This window comes from Platichthys flesus, chromosome 10, assembly GCF_949316205.1.
Source record: "Platichthys flesus chromosome 10, fPlaFle2.1, whole genome shotgun sequence".
Taxonomy (NCBI): Eukaryota; Metazoa; Chordata; class Actinopteri; order Pleuronectiformes; family Pleuronectidae; genus Platichthys; species Platichthys flesus.
Window position 1 is genome coordinate 22413967 of NC_084954.1, and position 21399 is coordinate 22435365.

General features: G+C 41.9%; 1 protein-coding gene across 3 annotated transcripts; it reads right to left on the reverse strand.

Annotated features, from left to right (window-relative positions):
* Window positions 1–73: 73 nt before the first annotated feature.
* On the reverse strand, window positions 74–21170 carry LOC133962092 (D-glutamate cyclase, mitochondrial-like). Of its 3 annotated transcripts, XM_062397536.1 has the most exons (17): window positions 21074–21170; window positions 19511–20943; window positions 18971–19059; window positions 16211–16364; window positions 14573–14593; window positions 13841–13927; window positions 12343–12499; window positions 11659–11809; window positions 11144–11266; window positions 9967–10206; window positions 8396–8513; window positions 8051–8193; window positions 7769–7868; window positions 6693–6841; window positions 5683–5802; window positions 5258–5418; window positions 74–1392 (listed from the first exon to the last, which is right to left on the reverse strand). In XM_062397536.1, the coding sequence occupies exons 3-17, from the start codon at window positions 19050–19052 to the stop codon at window positions 1231–1233; spliced, it is 1968 nt and encodes a 655-aa protein (XP_062253520.1). In that variant the 5' UTR covers window positions 19053–19059; window positions 19511–20943; window positions 21074–21170; the 3' UTR covers window positions 74–1230. The 3 variants fall into 3 exon arrangements, with proteins under 3 accessions (XP_062253520.1, XP_062253518.1, XP_062253519.1); XM_062397534.1 differs by lacking the exons at window positions 18971–19059; window positions 19511–20943; window positions 21074–21170 and adding an exon at window positions 17931–18129; XM_062397535.1 differs by lacking the exons at window positions 14573–14593; window positions 18971–19059; window positions 19511–20943; window positions 21074–21170 and adding an exon at window positions 17931–18129.
* Between the last annotated feature and the right edge of the window lie 229 nt (window positions 21171–21399).

Genomic DNA, 21399 nt, shown 5'->3' on the forward strand with positions numbered 1-21399 from the left:
ATTGAGTGCCTGAGGTTACTTTTTTTTAGAAATTGAAAGTGACATGCGAGAGCAAGAGACAGGGACAAGTCAATCAATCAATCAATCAATTTTATTTTTATAGCCCATATTCACAAATTACAATTCGTCTCGTTGGGCTCTAACAGGGTGTGACATTCTCTGTTAGGGTTAGGGTTAAAAATACGTAGACACCTCAGAGAGAGCCACAAGTGCAGGTCCCTCTCCAAGGATGGACAAGTGACCAGTTTGTTTAAATTTAATGTTGCTGTTGATTCCATGTGTGGGTAAATTAAGAAAAGACACAGACCCACATAGTTATTCATGCTATGTTCACTAATAAACTGGTAAAATGGTGTGCCTAAAAGATATTCCACCTTTGTGGTCGATCAACATCCCATGGGGATGAGCTGGATAGTGTCATTAACAAGGTAAGACTTGATGAGGGTCTTCAAAACACTCCGCTCTACATCTGCTAATCGGCTTGTTGCTCCCTCATTCAACAAAGTCACAACTGTTTGCTTTCTTGGCTCCTAATGTGGTGTTACTTTCTAAAAAGGTTTGCAACAAATTAGCATCAAATCTAAAATGATTTTCCCATCTGGGAAATAGTTGCTCTGTGGAGTGAGCACTCAGTGTTAAAAGGAAGTAATAACATTGATGGAAAAGCAGCCACATATTCATAATGTATAATTTGTATTTACAATGTACCTCTTGGGATGTAAGACAAGTTTCAGAAGAGTATTTTGATTATAAAGTGTTAATTTCTATTATGATTAAGATTAAGATATGTTTATTCATACCAAACACATGCACAGACATGCACAATACACCCATGCAATGGCAGGCAAATTCAACCTCTGCATTTAACCCATCTGTGTGCAGGACACACAGAGCAGTGAGCGACCATGTACGGCGCTCAGGGAGCAGATGTTGGGGGAGTAAGGTGCCTTGCTCAGGGGCACTAGACAGGGTAGGGAGACTCTTGGATTTTTGGACAGATCAATCCAGGTTCGTCTTTTGTTGTCTCTCCGTGGAGTTGAACCAGAGACGAACCAGAGACGAACCAGAGACCTTCTCTGCCCATAGTCCAAGTTTCTGCCACTAGACCATGTTGATATGATATCACCATATCAAAGTTATGTTGATGCTCAAGATAGAAAGAGAGATCCTTAACTTTCGAGAACAGTGTCTCTTTGAAAAATACTCCTGATAATACACAGGAGTAGCAGATCAGGGGTTTTGAGAGGTGGAGCCTTGTGTGACCTCCAGTAGTCTGGTGATTATGTCAGAGTGTGTGGGGTGAAAGGTCAAACCATCCACCTCCATGGCGAGGTGAGCAGTTTTCCCACTTCTTATTCCAAACCGCACCAGCGTGGAGAGGAAAGACTCTTCCTGCAGGACAAAGAGAAAGAGAGAGGAGAGAGTGTGTAAATCGAAATGTGTAGAGAGGGGCTTTTGACTTTCTCCCAAAAATATTCACAATCTTAATAAGTCGATCAAGACAAATCATTTTTGTACAGTCACTAAGCTATATTTTTGTGTTGCACAATTTTGAAATAACAAAACAATGCATTTGATGTTTATTTTTCACGGAGATAATGTACTATTCTAACAGAACTTGCTGCAATACGCTTCCGTGAGAGACAGACTGGACATACATAACTGTTTTTTATAAGTTAGTATCCATCTAGTAATAGGCTGTAGTTAACTAACATGGTCAAATTTTTATTAAAAAGCTGGGTCAGAGAGAGAGAAAAAAACAAGAGTTTTGTTTGGAATGGAGTTGTCTACATCTTGAAAAAAATAAAAGCTGAAGTTTAAATAATAACAGGATTAAGATTAAGATTTCCTTAATTCGTCCCGAATCAATCATGCACACACAATCATCTCATCTCATCTCATTTTCATCCGCTTATCCGGGGTCGGGTCGCGGGGGGAGCAGCTCAAGCAGGGGGCCCCAGACTTCCCTTTCCCGGGCCACATTGACCAACTCTGACGGGGGGATCCCGAGGCGTTCCCAGGCCAGTGTTGAGATATAATCTCTCCACCTAGTCCTGGGTCTTCCCCGAGGTCTCCTCCCCACTGGACGTGCCTGAAACACCTCCCAAGGAAGGCGCCCAGTGGGCATCCTTACCAGATGCCCGAACCACCTCAGCTGACTCCTTTCTAAGTAAAGGAGCAGCGGCTCTAATCCGAGTTCCTCACGGATGGCTGAGCTTCTCACCCTATCCCTAAGGGAGACGCCAGCCACCCTTCTGAGAAAACTCATCTCGGCCGCTTGTACCCGTGATCTCGTATTTTCGGTCATCACCCAGCCCTCATGACCATAGGTGAGGATAGGAACGAAGATCGACTGGTAGATCGAGAGCTTTGCCTTGCGGCTCAGCTCTCTTTTCGTTACAACGGTGCGGTAAAGCGAACGCAATACCGCCCCCGCTGCTCCGATTCTCCGGCCAATTTCACGCTCCATAGTACCCTCACTCGCGAACAAGACCCCAAGGTACTTGAACTCCTTCACTTGGGCTAAGGACTCATTTCGTACCCGGAGTAAGCAATCCATCGGTTTCCTGCTAAGAGTCATGGCCTCAGATTTAGCGGTACTGATCCTCATCCCAGCCGCTTCACACTCGGCCGCCAGCCGATCCAGTGAGTGCTGAAGGTCACAGGCCGATGATCCAATGAGGACCACGTCATCTGCAAAAAGCAGTGACAAGATCCTCAGACCACCGAACTGCAACCCCTCCCCACCACGACTACGCCTCGATATCCTGTCCATGTATATCACAAACAGGATTGGTGACAAGGCGCAGCCCTGGCGGAGACCAGCATCCACTGAGAACGAAACTGACTGGCTGCCGAGGACGCGAACACAGCTCTCGCTTTGGGAGTACAGGGATTGGATGGCCCTGAGGATAGACCCCCTTACCCCATACTCCCGCAGCACCTCCCACAGTTTCTCCCGGGGGACCCGGTCATACGCCTTCTCCAGATCCACAAAACACATGTAGACCGGATGGGCATACTCCCAGGCCCCCTCCAGGATCCTTGCGAGAGTGAAGAGCTGGTCCGTAGTTCCACGTCCGGGGCGAAAACCGCATTGTTCCTCTTCAATCTGAGGTTCGACGATCGGCCGAACCCTCCTTTCCAGCACCTTGGAGTAGACTTTACCAGGGAGGCTGAGAAGTGTGATGCCCCGGTAATTGGCACACACTCTCTGGTCCCCCTTTTTGAACAGGGGAACCACCACCCCGGTTTGCCACTCCTTTGGCACTGTACCCGACTCCCACGCGATGTTGAATAGGCGTGTCAACCATGACAGCCCCTCAACACCCAGAGCCTTTAGCATTTCTGGCCGGATCTCATCAATCCCTGGGGCCTTGCCACTGCGGAGATGTTTGACCACCTCAGTGACCTCCACCAGGGAAATTGATGATGAAACACTATCAACCTCGAGCTCTGCCTCCAACATAGAGGGCGTGTTATTCGGATTCAGGAGTTCCTCAAAGTGTTCCTTCCAACGTCCGACAACCTCCTCAGTTGAGGTCAACAGAGTCCCATCCTTACTGTATACAGCTTGGATGGTTCCCCGTTTCCCCCTCCTGAGGTACCGGATAGTCTTCCAGAAACACTTTGGTGCCGACCGAAAGTCCTTCTCCATGGCCTCTCCGAACTTCTCCCACACCCGCTGCTTAGCCTCCGACACGGCAGCAGCTGCAGCCCTTCGGGCCTGTCGGTACCCTGCAACCGAGTCAGGAGTCCTCCAGGATATCATATCCCGGAAGGCCTCCTTCTTCAATCGGACGGCTTCCCTGACCACCGGTGTCCACCACGGTGTCCGAGGGTTACCGCCCCTTGAGGAGCCTAAGACCCTGAGGCCACAGCTAGCCGCCGCAGCTTCAGCAATGGAGGCTTTGAACACCGCCCACTCCGGCTCAATGCCCCCAACCTCCACAGGAATGCCAGAAAAACTCCGCCGGAGGTGTGAGTTGAAGATACCTAGGACGGGGGCCTCCTCCAGGCGTTCCCAGTTCACCCGCACTACTCGTTTGGGCTTACCAGGTCTATCCGGAAATTTCCCCCACTCCCTGATCCAACTCACAACCAGATGGTGGTCGGTTGACAGTTCCGCCCCTCTCTTTACCCGAGTGTCCAAAACATGCGGCCTCAGATCAGATGACACGATCACAAAATCGATCATTGATCTTCGGCCTAGGGTACTCTGGTACCAGGTACACTTATGAGCACCCTTATGTTCGAACATGGTGTTTGTTATGGATAATCCATGGCTAGCACAGAAGTCCAATAACAAACGACCGCTCGGGTTCAGATCAGGGAGGCCGTTCCTCCCCACCACGCCTCTCCAGGTGTCTCAATCGTTGCCCACGTGGGCGTTTAAGTCACCCAGCAGAAGTACGGAGTCCCCTACTGGAGCCCCATACAGGACTCCATTCAGGGTCTCCAAGAAGGCAGAGTACTCTGAACTGCTGTTTGGTGCATACGCACAAACAACAGTCAGAGTTTTCCCCCCTACAACCCTTAGGCGCAGGGAGGCGACCCTCTCGTCTACCGGGGTAAACTCCAACACCGCGGTGCTCAGCCGGGGATTTATGAGTATCCCCACACCCGCCCGGCGCCTCACGCCCTTGGCAACTCCGGAGAAGAATAAAGTCCAACCCTTATCCAGGAGTACGGTACCAGAGCTGAGACTGTGCGTGGAGGTAAGCCCCACCAGATCTAACTGATAGCGCTCCACCTCCCTCACAAGCTCCGGTTCCTTTCCCCACAGCGAGGTGACGTTCCACGTCCCCAGAGCCAGCTTCTGCCGCCCGGGTCTGGTCCGTCGAGACCCCTGACCTTCGCTGCCACCCATGTGGCTGCGCACCCGACCCCAACGGGTCTTCCCACAGGTGGTGGGCCCATGAGATGAAGAGAGTGGGGGTGCCACGTAGTTTGTATGGGCTATGCCCGACCGGGCTCCGTGGCAAACCCGGCCACCAGACGCTCGCCATCGAGCCCTCCGTCTGGGCCTAGCTCCAGACGGGGGCCCCGTCATACTAAATTCAATTGGGAAATTCAACTTCTGATTTTAACCCATCTCTAGGTGGACACAGCACAAGGAACACAACAAACTCACAAGGTTAGTGACCACACAGAGCAGTGGGCAGCTATTTATTTGAAATTAGCCGGATATGAGAAATACAGATCTGGTGAAAATGGAGAATATTAATAAAAGTATTTGTGTGTTTGCCTCGGGCACCTTGTCCACAGACGGCAGGTTAGCAATCCAGTCCCGCAGCTGCTCTTGGGGGGCTGGGGTTTCCTCTCCAAGACCTTTTTTTAGGTAACGCTGGTGTGAAGGGCAAGTGTGGAGCAGGTAGAGCCCACAGGCCACAGCATAGCCCCCCCAGTTAGAAACCCCTGGAGGAAGAAGGATGTGAATAAAGATGAACCAAAGATGCTGGCAAGTACAACTGCAGTTAAGCATGCTAGTGCTTTTATCAAAGAAAGGGTGTTGGCTCTAAATGGGAAATGATGATCATCAGGAATGTACTGTCGCCTAAATGAGTCCAACCTGTACTTAGACAACTGTCATAAATAACCAGGCCTGTATCAATAACTGTAACTTGGTCAAAAACGCTATAGTTGTAGTTAAATCTTTCATTTTTTAGTGATTGTCTGTACCTGCAGTGATGGCGTAATCAGCAGGAACATCACAAGCTATGAGGGTCCCATTGGGCATCAGGTTCTTCACCGTCTCCTTCAGTTTACCCATGCCCAGCTCATTACCACCATCTCCAATACCTGCAGAGACAGAGGAAAGAAATTCTGCTCAGATATATGATCAATTATGATAGATGGTGACAAATAAACTCAACAATCAGACAGATGTAAACAGACATTTTAGTGATAGTGTAAAAAGAGTCAATATTATCAATTGCAAGCACTCCTACAGTGGGATAACACATGTTTGGTCTGTATTATGCATATGTTAAGTATGTGTTAACTGTTTAAGAAGTGATACAACCCAGGGAAAAGTGAAGTGACATCACTTCAGCCAAAAAATGAAAAACGTTTTCTGCACATATGCAGTGGGACACCCCAATACCTATACACATAATGCACCTTAAGTATATGTACATTAAACATTACTGGCTACATAAATAAACACATTAAAAAAACTTTATTTGACATGACTGTCAAACCTAAGCGCTATAAGGCAACATAATGCAACCTTTACGGAGCAACAGCGCCCTCTGCAGCCACACATAGTGAATAATTGCTTGGCTCCACGTTCAAGTGATGAAGTGGTTTTCAGGTTTAACATTTTTTAACAAAGTCTATAAGTGTGAGGCCTTGGAATGCTAACAGCACCTGTCCTCCTTTCTCCAAGTCACTATAACATCACACTAATTTGGATGCAAATTTAAGGTTTAAAAAATGCTGCTTTACATTAAAATATACAAACATATGCTGATATGTATATGAATATATACACATATTGGTACGAGTTTAGTGTTGTATAACCTAAGATAAGTAAAACTTAAACAGAAGTGTTAATATAAAATATATGCTGTATTTACATATAACTTTCAGTGGACATGGCTACATTGATACAGTCATTTTACTAAAATGAAAAAAGTTCACATAAACATAAGTAAAACAGGCAGCAAACTGTAGGAAGTGTTACCGACCTGTAGTGATAATTCCAGGTATATCTTTGGCAGCAATAAACAGGTCATCAATAGGATCCACCAAATGTTTGATGTTTACGCCTCTCATGTTGTAGTAATTTCCATCTTCAGCCCTTCCACTGCGCTCTATCGCCACAAGGTGGTCATACCTGGATTTAAACATAATAATCAAATAAGGAATTTATCACTTAGACAGCTGAAAGACAGACTAAATGACTCCATAGTCACGTGAAAATTGCACATTACATGTCTAGCTAAATACTCAAGGATTTTTAACGAAGCATTTTTCTTCTACTCACTGATTTGAGTATTCTATGTTTGGAATGATACCTATTGTCCCAAACGCACCCGATGGAAGGACACATAAGCCTAGTGTAATCTTTATGAATTCATAATAAACTTTAATTGTGTATCGTGATATTTTTGCTGGTTTTTTTTTACATCTGGAGAATGAATTGGATGGATAGATATGGAAGACAAGATACATATTTCTTCTATTCAATCACTTTATACATAGACTGTTGTGTTCACCATTAGTATACAATGTAAAATATTTCATGACTCAAAAAAAAATACGCCTTTTCATAATACTGAAGTTATGTGCCTTACATCCGCTGGCGGCCACTAACACCTGCTAACATCTACTTGTAGTAGCTAGCTTTATTTGTGCAGAGGACAAGGGACAATCACCATCATGTTCTATATTCTAAAATTATTATTTAGACTTTGAGATAATTGTTTAAGTCTATCAGGAAGTAAGAACCAAGAGGAAAGGTTGAGTAGTGGTTGAGTGTCTGTCATTGATTACATCTGTGTGCTATTCAAACGAGTTTCTAGTTACAAATTGCAGGTTGGATCAAGATTTGGCACCCAGAAGGAGTGGAACTCCAACGGGCAAAGGTTCTCCTAGCTGTTTATTTCCTAAACAAATATGTTTATTCTTTATTCTACAATTTAACAAAGCTTTCCTTGGAATATTTAAGTTTCTTCAAAATTATGACTTTACTCTTTACTTGGAATTGGAAGACTACTTTGTAATCATTCTTACTGCAAACACACGTCACAGTTAAAATAACCTGGGCTTGCTGGGGTCTCCATGGTGACACAGGAAATGCAGTGCGGCGTCTGGTCCACAGTCTTCAAAAGTGACCAATGGGATTGCAGTTTTCAGCACACCTGATGGGGGAATTGTAGGGAGATTAGTGCTAGCAGAGGCTTTCTCTTTAAAAGTAACAATTGCTTAAATTTCAAGACAATGATCAAAAGGGATACAAATAATTACTTCAGTTGTGTTGGTACAATCCTGGAGATGGATTGATGTATTTATTCCACAGATTTTCATTAAAACACTCTCCCACCTGTTTTCACAGCTTCATCAATAAGGGCCTGGTTCATCTCCAGGGCTCTCCTGTCGGTTACCATCGTCACCTGTTTCCCTAGAGACAACAGCATAGTTGCCATTGCAATAGCTCCAGGTGGCCCATCTGTCACATCAGGAGGGCTAAAGGGAAAACACAGACAAACAGATAATTCAGATCAACGTTTTTAGGGGAATAATTCACTGGAGCTTGTGACCTGTGTCTTTAAAATTTTATGAACTCCATTGCTTCCTTGTGATTGGCTTATTAAATAGGATGCATATGCAGGTGTTCCCAACAACGTGAGCTTACTTTGTGAACTGTGTGTACTGAATGTGCAGGTACCTGTGCATGTAGTGTGTAGGGAAGCCGGTTGTTATGGCAACGGAGGAAGAGTGGGAGAGAGCAAGACTGGAGCGCAAAAGTTCATCCTGAGTGCATAAAACTTGGATCCCCCGTTGACCTGGTGACAGACAATATCCAGACAACTTGAATTCCATTTTCTGCCACTGCTTGTTAGTGGAAGAGCTGCTTAATGAATACTTATAAATAGCTGGACCACTGGTGCATTATCCCTCTCTTACTGGCCAAACATTCAATTCTTTATCATGTTTTGCACATTTATCTATGCAAAGGAGGTTATGTTTCTCTATGAATTGTTTGTAACTCAGCAGGATTAAGCACAAACTACTCCACCAATTTCCATGAAGATGTGGATATGAATCAGTGGGTAATGATGTCAACAAAAGCAAACTCGATTCAGGAGAACAGCAAACCTCGGATCCAATCAAGGAGACAAGGTAAGAGGCTTATGTAATAGAAACTCTGACTTACAAAGAAATACATTTTGAGTTTGTGATAACAAGAATCAGCTGATGTGAGCCATGCCTCACAAAGAGGGAGATCTACGCTCAGAGTTTACACCTTCATTTCATAGAGATGCTTTGAAGAGCTTTTTAGAACGTATTGCTGCCATAGGAGGTTCAAGTTATTAGAATTCAAGGGTTAAGTTACTTTTTTCCATCAACATTGTGAATTTCTTATCTTCAATAAAGTGAAATTACATTAGAATTGAATGTTATTCGCTTAAGCACGGTGTGGTTGTCTAGACTTGATCAGATCCAAGTTAAAAAAAAATCAGGTCATTACAAAGGGTTTTACTTGTCATTGTGAGACAGTTAAAGCGATCTAATCAAGTTATAATTCGCATGTGCCTGTATGTTATCACCAAACGTGTATTGATAATGACAGTATGTGAACTTGTTTGGTTAGTGCCTGGTGTGTGTTGGGAAGGCTGCCAGTGTATTCATTTCTCCTTTCATAGCTCATTAACAAACTTGTGCTCACTCCCTTCCGTTCACACTGTAAATGTTTCTATTATCACCTGTTTTCTCTGTAATAACAGTCTTGTACGATACAAACACCCCATGATAATAATGCATGTTTTTATATATAAATTAAACAATGGACGATGTGGAAATTCAAAAGGGGATCTCCACAGTTCTCTTCAGCTCTGTGGAGCCTCCTCTGCTTTGAATTGTTGGGGTTAACAGTCAGCATCCTCATTGTTTAGGTTCAATATCACTGCTCTTATCAACCTTGCTCATAGTAGACAGCTGAGTAAAAGTATCTCAGTGTCGGCCTCCTTCACAGCACCAAACAGCAGAGAGTGATCAGATGGTGAACATAGTGGTACATTTATCAGCTTAAGAGTCAGAGTGAATATTGGCTGGGCATTCAAGTGATGTATGTGATATTCAGTCATGTCAACTACTGTTGTGTAATGTTGTCAATGAAAACATATGTCACTGCCTGAATATACACATACTGCTGACATATAACTCCATGTTAGATTCATCTCCTCCAAAACACGTACATATCTTTACTAACAAACACAAATGTTTGTGTATATTTACCTGGGTCCTCTCCAATAATCTTCTCCAGATCTCTGATCCTTGACACTGCCCTCTGAGATGCCAGGCTGTACAGCAAGGGCTTGTGGGATACCAGGATGCAGAGGGGGATCAGCCCAGGGTTGGGTTCGATGTATGGAGTGTTCCTGCTGTCAGAGGGAGTGGATATGGTGGAAGTAGGGGAGTCTGGAATGTCGGTCAGGAACATAGAGCCTGGTGAGTGACTGAATGCCAGCGAAGGCTCTGAAAGATAGAAAACATGATGTCAGTTCCAGTGGCGAAACTACCGGGGTGGCAAGGGGTGGCAGCTGCCACCCCCCAAAAAATGCTTGCCACCCCACTTGCCACCCAGGTTGTTAGAAGTGTCTCCAATATACATTTATTGAATGGTATTATATTTTTTGCTACTGAAGCTGTTGATCTCATTGGTAACTTGTTTAAGTTTAAGAACTAAAATCTTTATGTCCCCCCTCCCCTGTAAAATGGTTGAGTCCATGAATCCTATTTGCTCTCTTCTCACCGTGCGCATCTGCCGCTTCATTCAAATGAAGACAGAAACGGTTTGAAAGCCAAAGAACTGGAGACAAGCCAACTTTACGCTTGCAGTGATGAAAAAGGGTACAGTACAGCTGAAACTTGAATCAAGAAAATGTGATGGGTGGTCATATGTGATAGACAATTCCGTTGTAATTTCATCGTTTATTTAATTGCTAGCTTGCAAAAGTCGATAGGAATAGTAGCTAGCTCGCTATACAGCTGCATTAAAATGTGAGAGGATGACTCGGTTATATGCTATAGACCCTATTGTGTATGTGGTATAAAGGCTGGGAGGAATTTCGAATTATAAATATGTTAACTGTTTTCATTAGCGATTGGTATAAATAAATACATATAGACACCAGGCATGTGTGTTTCCAACAATAAAAATACTTGACTTGACTTTGTGTGTGTGATTTGCCACCCTTGAATTTAACTTGCCACCCTTCTGCCACCCCATGTAAAATTTTCTAGAATCGCCACTGGTCAGTTCACTCTGTTAGATATTTTGAACTTTAGTCTGAGTATGACAAGCAGAAAGATCAGCTCACGCTAACATCATGATCATTTACCAAAATCTCTTTAATTGTATAACTGGTGAGTAACTGAAGTTAAGAAGGTTCTAGCCAATTAATCCGCTCACTGGTGCTGCGTATTGCCTGTATAGCAGTCACTCCGCAGGCCCAGAAGACAGGGACATCACCAGGCTGCAGCTCAAGTCGGTCCCCATAGTCAGGTCTGCACAGGTCCAGTATGCCTAGGACAGCTGAACACACAAACAGAAACAGATAGACAGGCAGACAGACAGAGTGAAAGACAGAATGTATAAACACACATTTGGAAACCTTATGCCATCTTTTGGCGATACTGGTGAATTAAGGCCATTATCCTGCATATGTATATCTAAGGACAATATTGGGTGTAGAACCTAGGGACTTAGGACATTTTTCGCAGCACTCACTTTTCCAAAAGGCTGTTTGAGGGTTAAGACTTGCTTTTAGGGTTTAGATAGAATTAGGATCATGTTAGGGTTAGGGTAAAGATTATGGCTAGACATTTAGTTGGGATGGTTAAAGTTGAGGTAAGGGGCTAGGGAATACATTATGTCAACAAGAGTCCTCACATATATAAAAAGTACTAGAATGTGTGTTTGTGTACCTGGTTCTCCAATGTGTATAGGGGCTCCATGTGATAGTGGGCTGAGATGAGAAACCTCCACTGCTGCATCCAGCTTCTCAGCTGGAACAGGACGCATACTGACAACTACAGGGCAGCTGAACACTCCAGCAGGGATACAGGGAACTGCAGTCTGCAAACACACAAACATGTACAACACAGATGTTGCAGAGTAGATCAGAGTGAAACCTATTCAGTGGTATAGGAACAAACTGAAAAACCGAAAATGATGCTAATTGCAGTTCTAATGGTTCACACTACACTGTCACATCAAACCGTATGGTATATATAGATTTTTTGTTCCCTGGCTCAGGTTGATCCATTAAGCATTGACACTTTGTTTTATCTTTATAGTTTTAATACTATTAGCATAAACATTAGTTAACCCTGTCTTTGACTGACAAACCTGAAGCTGTCACCCTTGGGTTTGGGAGATATTATTAGAATCTCAATCCTTTCAGATATAATACAGAACAAATGCTAAATTTGTATTTTTCATGGCAAATATTTGTGATATGTCAAAGTAGGAAAAGCACAGATCAAGATTACAAATGGAGTAACGGCTGATTTCAATTTAGCTGCTTCAATATGCGGGCCCTGATGTCCTAACTGCCATCTCATGGTGACAAAAAGTCATTTATAATTATAGTTATATTTGTACCATACCCTGTACATGCTGACGTTTCTGCCCTGCTCCACGTTCCTAATTGGGACTCCTGATGTCTTCAGTCTGCCCTCAAAGCCAAAGCTGCAGCCCAGATAGAAACACACCATGTCTGACCACTGATGGCCATGATGCACATCCTGCTGATCTGATGCATTCCTCGGAGCACAATAAAGAAAGTGAAGTTAGCCTCGTAAGGATTACAATCTGACCATGACAGGCCATTTATTATGGATCAAAGATAAAATTACTTGATTTTCAACCGTGAACTATTTAAACAAGATTATTTTATTTTCACATGAAAGCACAGTGTGGCTAGAGGCATGGCCAGGTGAACCAGCTAGGGGGCACCCTTAGGCAAATATACGGTACAGTGTAGTCTTATAGGGATAATTCACCAATTATCTACTCACCACTATGCCGAAGGAGGGGTGAGTGAGGTATTTGATTGCAGAAAACAATTTTGGAGTTTAAGGAGTAAACTCTGTTGCTGTCAAATCCAATACATTGGAATTAAATTGTGACCACTTCTTTAAATTTAAAAAAAAAACTTTTAGGCTAAAAACATGGTGTAAATGACACTGTCATGAGATACATTTCAATGTCGGGGCTTACAGACACTTGGATGACACCACATCAGTATGCAAGCATTGGTGTTTATTTTTTAATTTTTCATTTGGAGTGTTTCTTTTAAAGAAACACTCCAAATGAACTGAACTAAACTGAATTGAGCCTACATTTTCTATGCTGGGATACTAAACAGGTTTTTTCTTGATTAAACATTAGTTAAGCAGTATGCAAAATTACCATTAACAACACAACACTTGTGTCTACATGTGTGATTGTGCCTTATTGCCCTTGAGTTTACTTCCATAAATGTTGTAGGCTTAAAAAATGACACACTCTTGACTGGTTGATATAATTATTGACTGCATCATGAATGCAATCCACTGTGAAGAGGTGATATTGTTTGCTGCTGTCAACTGTGTGCATCAGTGACCCAAGTTTACCCTGTTACACAATTAGTTGAGATCTATGGGCATACAGTGTCTATAGTGTTGGACTCTGTCACTCTTTGCAATTATTATCGTTTCGTGGATTTTGATTCTAAATCAAAAAAATGTACGTTGTTGTCCGTCAATCTACACTCCATAATCAATTATAACAAAGTTAAAACGTTTCTTGAGTGTTTTTGTAAATTCAACAAAAATCTTATCAACAATAGTGTCCCAAGGGTTTGTTGTGGCACTTCAAAGTGTGGTAATGAGATGTGTCTAGAGCCAGATTGGAATCCAACAATTAAACGTTATTGACTGGACCTAGTTTAGAAAGGCACACACCTACATTATGCACAAGGCCTTATGATTCATACTGCACGTCAGTTTTCCTCTATGATAAGATTTTATGGTGAGACGTGGATCAGGGCAAGGGTGTGTAAAGCATTTGTCAAAGAACATCTGTGGCGAGACCTGTGGCACTCAACTGTTGTGTTAGAATTACCTTGCCTGATCGGTGTAGCTCTGCAGACTGGAGACTGTTTTCATGAGTTGACCCTTCTCATACACACAGTACTGAGACATATCTGTCCTGAAGACAAACAAACAGAGTCCAGGTAACTTCACCAAGCTCTAAGGTGCATGGAAAGAGTCAAAGGTTAAAAAATGACTTTCATTGCTTTTAAAAACAGCTACATCAATAACATCTATTCAATATCTAACAAAAAATCTAAAAATATTTAATCTAAAAAGTATTAAGATTAAATATTTTGACATCTCAAATAAGACACATCAATGTGCAAAAACAGTTATTCAGATAAAATAATGTGCATTCAAAAATAAAGGCTATTATATAACTGATCAAAACTGACAAAAGCACGTGGAATATTATGCTCAATAATGAAAAGGAAAAAGGTTGAAGATAGCCTATGTACTTTTAGTGCATGAGAGTAAGGAAGGTGTCTCTATACTTTGGCCTTCATGTAACATACATCTTATCAAACCTTTTTCATTAATATTCAAAATAAATAAGATGCACTGACAATATCTCTGAATAGAAATGTATATAATTAAACACAATTAGTTGAAACAAAATATAAAGTCCATCTTTCATCAAAAAATGAAGGCTCTTGTAGAACTGATGTGACTGACTGCAACAATGTCTATTTCATATTGAAATGGTATGCTATTTTGTTTAGTTTCTTTTATTGTGGAAGGTTGGTGTGTGTTTCCTTACATAAGCAGTGTGTCTGCTGGACTATTGTTGTGAAGGGTCACCAACGAAATTGGTTCGGTTGTGGAGAGAGAGGAGAAAAGAAGAAATAAACAGACATGTAGTCCTGGTTCACCCACACATCTTTCGTGTCCTTTAATTGTGTTTCTTTCTACATTGCAGATTAATATTGAAGAAATCCAAACTATGAAGTAAAACATATGGAATTATGTGGTAAACAAAAAGAGTTAAACAAACCAGAATATGTTCTATATTTTAGATTCTTCAAAGTAGCCACCTTTTGCTTTGGTGACAGCTTTGCACACTCTTGGCCTTTTTTCAAACAGCTTCATGAGGTAGTCACCTGAAATGGTTTTCCAACAGTCTTGAAGTGTTCCCAGAGGTGCTGAGCACTTGTTGGCTGCTTTGCCTTCACACTGTGGTCCAACTCATCCCAGAACATCTCATTTGGGTTTAGGTCAGGTGATTGCGAATTTTGAATAAAATCACCAACAGTATCAGCAGCAAAGCATCCCAACACCATCACACCTCCTCGTCCATGCTTCACGGTTGGAACCACACATGTAGCGAGCATCCGCTCACTTTTTGTGCGTCTAACAAAGACATGGTGGTTGGAAGCAGAAATCTAAAATTTGGACTCATCAGACCAAAGTACAGATTTCCACTGGCTTAATGTCCATTCCTTGTGTTTCTTGGCCCAAGCAAGTCTCTTCTTGTTGTTGTTCTCCCTCACTAGTGGCTTCTTTGCATGAATTTGACCATGATGTCCTGATTCACACAGTCTCCCATGGACAACTGATGTTGAGATGTGTCTGCTACTTGAACTCTGCGAAGCATTTATGTTGCCTTTAATCTGAGGTGCTGTTAATATGCGGTCTCTGAGGCTGGTAACTCAAATTCATTTTTACTCAGCAGCAGAGGTAATTCTTGGTCTTCCTGTCCTGAGGCGATCCTCTGAACTGGAGGATACATTCAAAGTTCTTGACATATTATGGATTTAATGACCTTCCTGTTTTTAAAGTAATGATGGACTGTTGTTTCTCTTTACTTAGTTGAGTCGTTCTTGCAATTATGGAATAGAACTGTAGTCGAAAAAGGCATATTCACATTATAGAACTGTGCACCAACCCTGTCTCTGCACAACACAACTGATGGTCTCAAACACATTAAGTCGAGAAATTACACAAATTGACTCTTGACATTGCAAACCTGTTAATTGAAAACCATTCCAGGTGACTACTTCATGAAGCCGGTTGAAAGAATGCCAAGAATGTGCAAAGCTGTCATCAGATGAAAAGGTGGCTACTTTAAAGAATCTAAAATATAAAACCTATTCTGGTTCGTTTCACATTTTTTTGTTTACTACATTATTCAATATGTGTTCCTCCATAGTTTTAATGTCTTCAATATTAATTTGCAATGTGGAAAGATAAAACAATAAAGAAAAGCCCTTGAATGAGAAGTTGTGTCCAAATTTTGACTGGTGCTATATATATATATATATATATATATAGTGCATCCCTACGTTGCCTGATTCATTTTTAAATGTTTTTAAAGATGTTCAAATCACTACAGAAAGTCCTGAACCAAAAGAATCAACAGAAACAAAACTAAAGTGGGGTATGTACAGTGTGTGAATACCTTATGTCGGCATGTCGAGCCAGAGGCGGACAGGAGGTCTCTCCTGATTGGCTGCGATAAAGAAGAGGCAAGGAGGCGGGATTACTCTGACAGAAGGCTTCGAAGTCATCGGCCAGATGATTGGGCAGGATGGCCACATTCGCCTGCATGTATCCTAACAAAAAGTAAAATAAACACAAACACGTAATAATTGTAATAATAATAACTTAAATGTAACTTTAAAGAGCTTCTCTAGGTCTCGTAGAGGTTAATTTATCAGTAAGAGGTAACATGACAAATGTTGTTCTTTCTTTAGGTCAAAAGGCTGACTTTCAAACATGACTTTCATCAAACCAGAGTTAGATATTCTATGGGAGCTATGTCAATACCTTGGTTATGAGTCTAAATACGTGATCTGTATCACCTAAATAAACTAAGTCCTAATGAGTGTATATCACAGCTGATATCAATGTTTATTTGAACGATATTTAAATAACAGTTAGTAAAGTAATTTACTTCAATTATGGACTATCATGGTACTGATTTGCCACATTTATCTATTGCAAACTCGATTTGTTTACCTAGAAAGTGACTTTTCTCTTATTTACTGGTTGGAGTACAATCTCATCAACAAGTAACTCCTATGTGGGATATGTCGTCTATGATTATGATTGGTACACAGTTTAATATTGATGCCTCCACAGTTGAAAAGAAAATATTTTTTTAATTGTAATTTATTTTCATCTTGGTGTGAACACTCCTGATTTCCCTATGTTCAAAATGACTTGAGGTCTCACAAGTAAGTAAATCATTGCAAGAACTTTTCCTTCCAGGGAAAGACTCTCCCACCCACGACCTGACAATTCATTTTGACAATTCGACACTCGACAGCTAACGCTCCCTTACTGCCAACATTACTGTAACAGCACGTTCTTGTAGATTCATGCTGTACAACATCAGGAGAATACGCCACCTTCTCACTCAGGAGGCGGTGCAGGTTCTGGTCCAGGCTCTGGTGGTCATCTCACGCCTAGACTACTGTAACTCCCTCCTGGCAGGTCTACATGCTGCTACCATCAGATGTTTGCAGCTCATCCAGAATGCTGCTCGACTGGTTTTTAACCAACCTAAATTCACTCACACTACTCCGCTCCTCTGCTCCCTTCACTGGCTACCAGTGGCTGCCTGCATCCGGTTCAAAGCATTAGTAGTTGTGCACCGTGCTGTGAACGGATCAAGTCTAGTCTACATCCAGGACATGGTCAAACGTAACACCCTAGTCCGTTTACTCCGCTCTGCTTTGGCCAATCGGCTCGTTGCCCCTTCACTGCGAGCTAAAACTCAAAACCACGACTGTTTGCTGTCTTGGCTCCTAAATGGTGAATGAGCTACACATCAAGATCCAGACATCAGAAAGATTACACATCTTCCGCCGCAAACTGAAATCATACCTCTTCCGACTATACCTTGAATAAAAAATAAATAATACTAACATTTATTGAAACTAATAATTTAGTAGCACTTAAATGGCACTTACTTATAGCACTTTATAGTTTTGCTTAATTTTTTAAGAAACTTTCCTGATTCTTGTTGTTCTGGGTTTGTACCCTCGGAGTTGATGCACTTATTGTAAGTCGCTTTGGATGCAAGCGTCAGCTAAATCAAATGTAATGTAATGTAATGTAAAAGTACATTGTTCCAGTGTCACATGCAGAAATATAGGGGTCACACTGGCTCTTACCTTCAGCTAATCCAGTTGTTTTGATTATTCCGGAATCGTTCCGCCTAAATAAAAGCCTTAATTCAGCAGGACTCAGACATTTCAAATCCCCCGAGAGCTCCATCTTAGACCGCACACTTTTGTAAATCACTCAGACTAAATGTTATCACTCTCTCTTACTGTCTTGACAGTCTGGTTTTTCTTGTCTGCAAGAGAACACATTCCATCCATACGGAACTGGTAATTGCAGAGGCTTGTACTTATCCTGCTGGTTTTTCTAGGCTTAATGTTTAAGTAAAGTTGGATTTTGGTTAATGTTTGAAAAGCTGTTAAATATTAGTAGGAATATCGCTTAGACGGGCTATCATCCACGCTGTGCCTTGCTCCAACCAAGTCAAGCCAAGCGGAGCGCCCTGGTATCTCTTCCAGCTCTACATACATGTACTTAGTTAACAAAGTCTGTTGGTTTTACTCAGAAATTACTCATGTCTGAGTGTGAAAGAGGGAGCGAGAGAGAGAGGGGAAAAGAGCGAGTTGGATGGCTAATGAATGCGGGCTCTCTGAAGAATGATATAACTCATTAAGAAAGGTATCGATCATTATGTGACGATCAGAGTTGATATTGTATCGACAAACAAATAAACATTTAGGCTGTAGCTAAACAGAGGCATCAGCTGAGAGAGAGAGAGTGAGAGCAGCAGAGTCAGTTAGCCCGCTGTTACTATTTTCTCAGGTTCAGGGATCATTAATTAGCTTCACATTTCTTTCATATTATCAACTGCTCATGAATCTGACTCGGCGTGATCCCTAGAAGTTTCCACAGTAGAATCGAGTTAGAGGAGACTTGACGGTCAAATCCGTTTTCTCTCTATTCTCTAGAAGGGTTTTCTATAATATCACAGGAGAGATTGGCAAATATACAAAATCTAACTAAGAGAGAAAACAAGAGAAAGCGAGGAAATGCTATGAAACCAAAACTAAAGGCCATGGTCTATGTCCATCATATAATGTGCATACAACGTGTGTGTGTGTGTGTGTGTGTGTGTGTTTGTGTTTTCTACCTGACATGGCATCCATTGCAGAGGTAGAAAACCCCCTGAGGTAACTGAGAGAACATCTTGTGGCTCTGAACGCAGTCCGCATGTTTCACCTACACAACAAAGACACAATTTGGTTGTTTTATTTGCAAAATTATTCATTGCTTTAAAATCTAATTCACAACTATTGTGGCAAATTTGTATGTGGGATAATTAGGTTGATAAAAAATAAAATGCGTCATAACAGAGCTGACTGTTCATGGAGACATAACGTGTCCACTATAAGGGCAACATCTTAAAAACAGGATGCAACATACTGTGTATCATGGCTGAGCTGACAACAATGCTTTCTGTCACTGCTTCTAGCTGTAGTTATTAATCACATTGTAACTTAGCTGCACATAAGTCATAACAAGAACCACATAGCAGTCAACCAGAAAATAACCTTAACTACCAGTCCTTTTTCACTACCTCCCCCGCATAAAGTCCCTTGTCCCGGAGGGAACAACAATGACTCCCAGGCGGTCAGGAGGTCTGCAGTTCGCAAAAGAGAAGAAAACCCACCACAAGTGGGACAGGAGCTGGGAGGTGCTGCCATGACTGCCGATGACCGTGTGCTCACTCGAGGTGTGCATCTTCACTAGACACACGATTCCATAACTATTTGAATGCAGAACAATGCATCTTGATGCATTTAAATGTATAACATACACAATTTCCTATATAACTGCACATATATACTTTTTCATCAGTTAATACCATCAGTCAAATAGGAACTCTGTTTTATTAAGTAAGTGCTTTAAAAAGTTTTAAAGACAGTGTGGTGGAAATTGGTCAATAAACAAGGTTCTGAGACAAGTGTCTGTGCTCATATTTAAGTGTCTTGTTGTGGGGTGCACCCTGGCCAAAAACATGGTGTGTGTGAATGTATTGTTCTGTGTTTATAAAATGTGACTTATAGATTGCATCATTTCTGGGGTATAAGGATGTTTGTCAGTTAGCGGAGTAGATAAACAGAATTCAACCAGAGTACAGCAAAAGGTCACTATTGATCAGGTGACCTAAGGATCCACTTCTGCAACAAAGGTTTAGACAATGGGGTCACATGCTAGACAGTGGATGTACATGCTATATGCATAAAGTGTATGTTGAGCTGTAGCCTAGATGGAAATGTCTGCTTTAAGCAGTTGCTGTTATCATAAGTGTGCTGTAATTTACAAAATATGGGTTCAATTGAAAAATCGGTCTACAACAGTAAGTCTATGACAGTGGTCAGTGGATTCCACACTGATGTCGCATTCATTCAGTTGAGACTTGTGTGCTGCACCTCAGGCTTAAAAGGACAAACTCTAATTTGAGCATTTACTGGATCAAATGTTTAAATATGTGTCGCATTAACTCTAGAGAGTTTAGAATCAAACAGATACAAAGTAAACATCAGTACTGTACTTGTCCTAAAAACGTGTGATCAGTGATGGTGTTCATTGTTAAAGTGTAGCGTGAGGAGGAAGAACACTCTGACAGAGACTCATACAGGACGACCGGAACGTTATGAGCGTCTGTCCATCAACATGGACATAGTTTGAGTTGTTGTGAAGAGGAAACAACTGCAAAGATTCGTTTTTATAAAATCCAGATAAACTGCACAAATAACCATATTATTTCCTTTCTAATGTGACTCAATGTCTGCTCCGTTGAAAAATAGGAACACCCATCACTTCTTAAAACCGGAAAATCACGTCAGCCAACTTTAACAAGAAACACATAGAGAGGAAACGTGTTTTATACACATTTTAAAGCAATTGATTTAGTCGTCTGTTTAGTGTAAGAGTAAAGGCCAAAGACTGGAGGAACACAAGCTACTCGTACATTTAAAATGTTTAACTTAATGTTTGACTGTAATGATGGTGATGGACGAAAGATGCACATAGACCAGGAGATGTTATTCATCACAGTTCATGTAGCAGCTCAGCTCTGATCGGACGTCTCTTCATGTTCTGCAAATTTTAAACACAGTGTTAGCCCAAAAACTAACCTAGCTCGACTCATTACTACATTAATATTTCAGAGCATATGTGGACATGTGCACTACTAACTTTTCTGATTATTAAACGTTATGATCTTTACCTGGGATGATGGAAGCTATCTGTGTTAGCAGCTAGTTCTCAGCCCAGTTGATAGGACAGTGTGTTCCGTGTCCAGTGTTGGTGGGCGTGTTTACAGTTCTCAAGTTGGACGTCAGAGGTCAGACCCAGCTCGTCCTTTTTGTCCCAATACGGTAAATATGGTACGCCTCTGTCTGGGCTCAAATCACAAAGATGGCTCTGATCAAATTCGAAACTGTCGGCTTCAAACCTACATTTTTGGACTCTCCCACCTGCTCTCACTTCAATTGTTTCCCCTACTGCACATTAGACTACCATCTGATATGCCAGCCACTTACTCCAGCCAAA

What these genes read in the sequence shown, in the direction of transcription:
- LOC133962092 (XM_062397534.1), bottom strand. Translation starts at nt 18,033, where the DNA reads ATGGAGCTCTCGGGGGATTTGAAATGTCTGAGTCCTGCTGAATTAAGG. An exon ending in TATACACATTGGAGAACCAG is followed by an intron (nt 11,267 to 11,658) that starts GTACACAAACAC and finishes TTGTGTGTTCAG; the next exon opens with CTGTCCTAGGCATACTGGAC. An exon ending in ACAGGCAATACGCAGCACCA is followed by an intron (nt 10,207 to 11,143) that starts GTGAGCGGATTA and finishes TCTATCTTTCAG; the next exon opens with AGCCTTCGCTGGCATTCAGT.